Consider the following 1,717-nt stretch of genomic DNA (forward strand, 5'->3'; position numbering starts at 1 on the left):
TGTCACGCAGACCTGAACACATGAAGTGACTGCAGTGTTCTTCAAGGTCACTTTGGAAGGGGCTCTAGGGCTGCCTGGTAAAACTTTGGAGACAGTGAGAGCAGGACAGCTCCATCCATGCAACTACACTATGGATCCATGTTACAACCACACAAGCTCTCAAGAAAGGATGGACTTACCCCTGCAGCTGCTGGTTGGGTCCTTTCTCGCCATCCTCATTGTGATCACTCTCTGCGGTAACATCATCGTCTGCCTGGCTGTCACCCATGACCGCCGGCTCCGCAGCTTGACAAACTGCATCATTGTCTCCTTGGCCATCACCGACCTGCTGCTAGGCCTCCTGGTGCTGCCATTCTCTGCCTTCTATGAACTCACCAAAGAGTGGCCCTTTGGCAGCACCTTGTGCAATATCTACACCAGCCTGGATGTCATGCTCTGCACAGCTTCCATCCTCAACCTCTTCATGATCAGCCTGGACCGTTACTTTGCCGTGACCACCCCACTCCGCTACAGCCAGCTGGTGACTCCCTCTCGGGTGGCTGTGGGTTTGGCTGTTATTTGGACTGTTTCACTGATGGTCTCCTTCCTACCCATCCACCTGGGCTGGAACACCAATGGGACAGCAGTCCAAAACACAGTCCCCTACTGCAACAAGGAGTGTACGCTGGAGGTGAACCCTGTGTACGGGCTAGTGGATGCCTTGCTCACCTTCTACATCCCTTTGGTCATCATGTGCATCACCTACTACCGGATACTTAAGATAGCAAGGGAGCAAGCCAAGAGGATAAACCACACGTGGTGCTGCAGCAGTAACACCCACATGCCACCCATGGTGAAAGAACACAAAGCCACCGTGACGCTGGCAGTAGTGTTGGGAGCGTTCATTGTGTGCTGGTTCCCCTATTTCACAGTGTTCACGTACCGGGGGATGTGGGGAGACAGCAGGGTGAAAGGTGCACCCATGTCCATCGTCCTCTGGCTGGGTTACGCCAACTCAGCCCTGAACCCCATCCTCTACGGGACGCTCAACAGGGACTTCCGAGTGGCATACCAGCACTTGCTGCGGTGCCGGAGGACTGGGGGCCCCAGGAGCTCCTGCCTGCCTCCTCTCCAGAAGGCCCAGTCCAAGGGCAGGACCTGCAGGCAGGGCCAAGCAAGGCAGGAGGGTAAACCCCTGAAACTGGAGATCAGGAACGGGAATGGCATCTTGCTGACTGATGGAGCTCTCAAGAGGTAAGAACCTTCTAACATGCGGGGCTTTGATGGTAGGTCCATCCCCAGAGATGAAGACAGAGGTGGGGAACCCATTGTTGTCCATGAACTTTAAAGCAACACGCCAATGCCCCAATAGAACATCCTTGCTCAGGAAACTCTTGCTCCTTGCAGCCACTCAGAAATTCATCACCACCAGCAGTGACCCAACTTGTGTCCCTCCATGCTGACAGCACAGGTCCAGCTCCTCCAGCTTTACGTGTGGCTAGCCACTCCCGCAATCACTGCCCATTCACGGGGAGCACAAAACATCCCCTATTTCACTAGGTAACCAAGACAGTTTTGCTGTACAGAACAGGGCACACCCATTAGCTGCAACTGCTCCCAGAAACCCACCGTGTACCACTCCCTGGTGGCAGGTGGCTAGCAAAGCCTGGGCACAGAGCAGAGCTGCAAGAGACAGGGAAAGGTGACTGCCCATCACAGGAGGGGGCAATAGAGTCAG

General features: G+C 54.9%; 1 protein-coding gene across 1 annotated transcript; it reads left to right on the forward strand.

The window, feature by feature from the left end:
* Positions 1-130: 130 nt before the first annotated feature.
* On the forward strand, positions 131-1,237 carry HRH2 (histamine receptor H2). The gene has a single exon (XM_009869646.1). It carries the CDS (start codon positions 131-133, stop codon positions 1,235-1,237), a length of 1,107 nt encoding a protein of 368 aa, XP_009867948.1.
* The last annotated feature ends 480 nt before the right edge of the window (positions 1,238-1,717 follow it).

The sequence above is a fragment of the Apaloderma vittatum genome, unplaced genomic scaffold (assembly GCF_000703405.1).
Source record: "Apaloderma vittatum isolate BGI_N311 unplaced genomic scaffold, ASM70340v1 scaffold16645, whole genome shotgun sequence".
In the NCBI taxonomy this organism is placed as follows: Eukaryota; Metazoa; Chordata; class Aves; order Trogoniformes; family Trogonidae; genus Apaloderma; species Apaloderma vittatum.

Bases quoted from the DNA above. Each gene is read 5' to 3' on its own strand.
- HRH2 (XM_009869646.1), top strand. From the start codon at position 131: ATGGATCCATGTTACAACCACACAAGCTCTCAAGAAAGGATGGACTTA.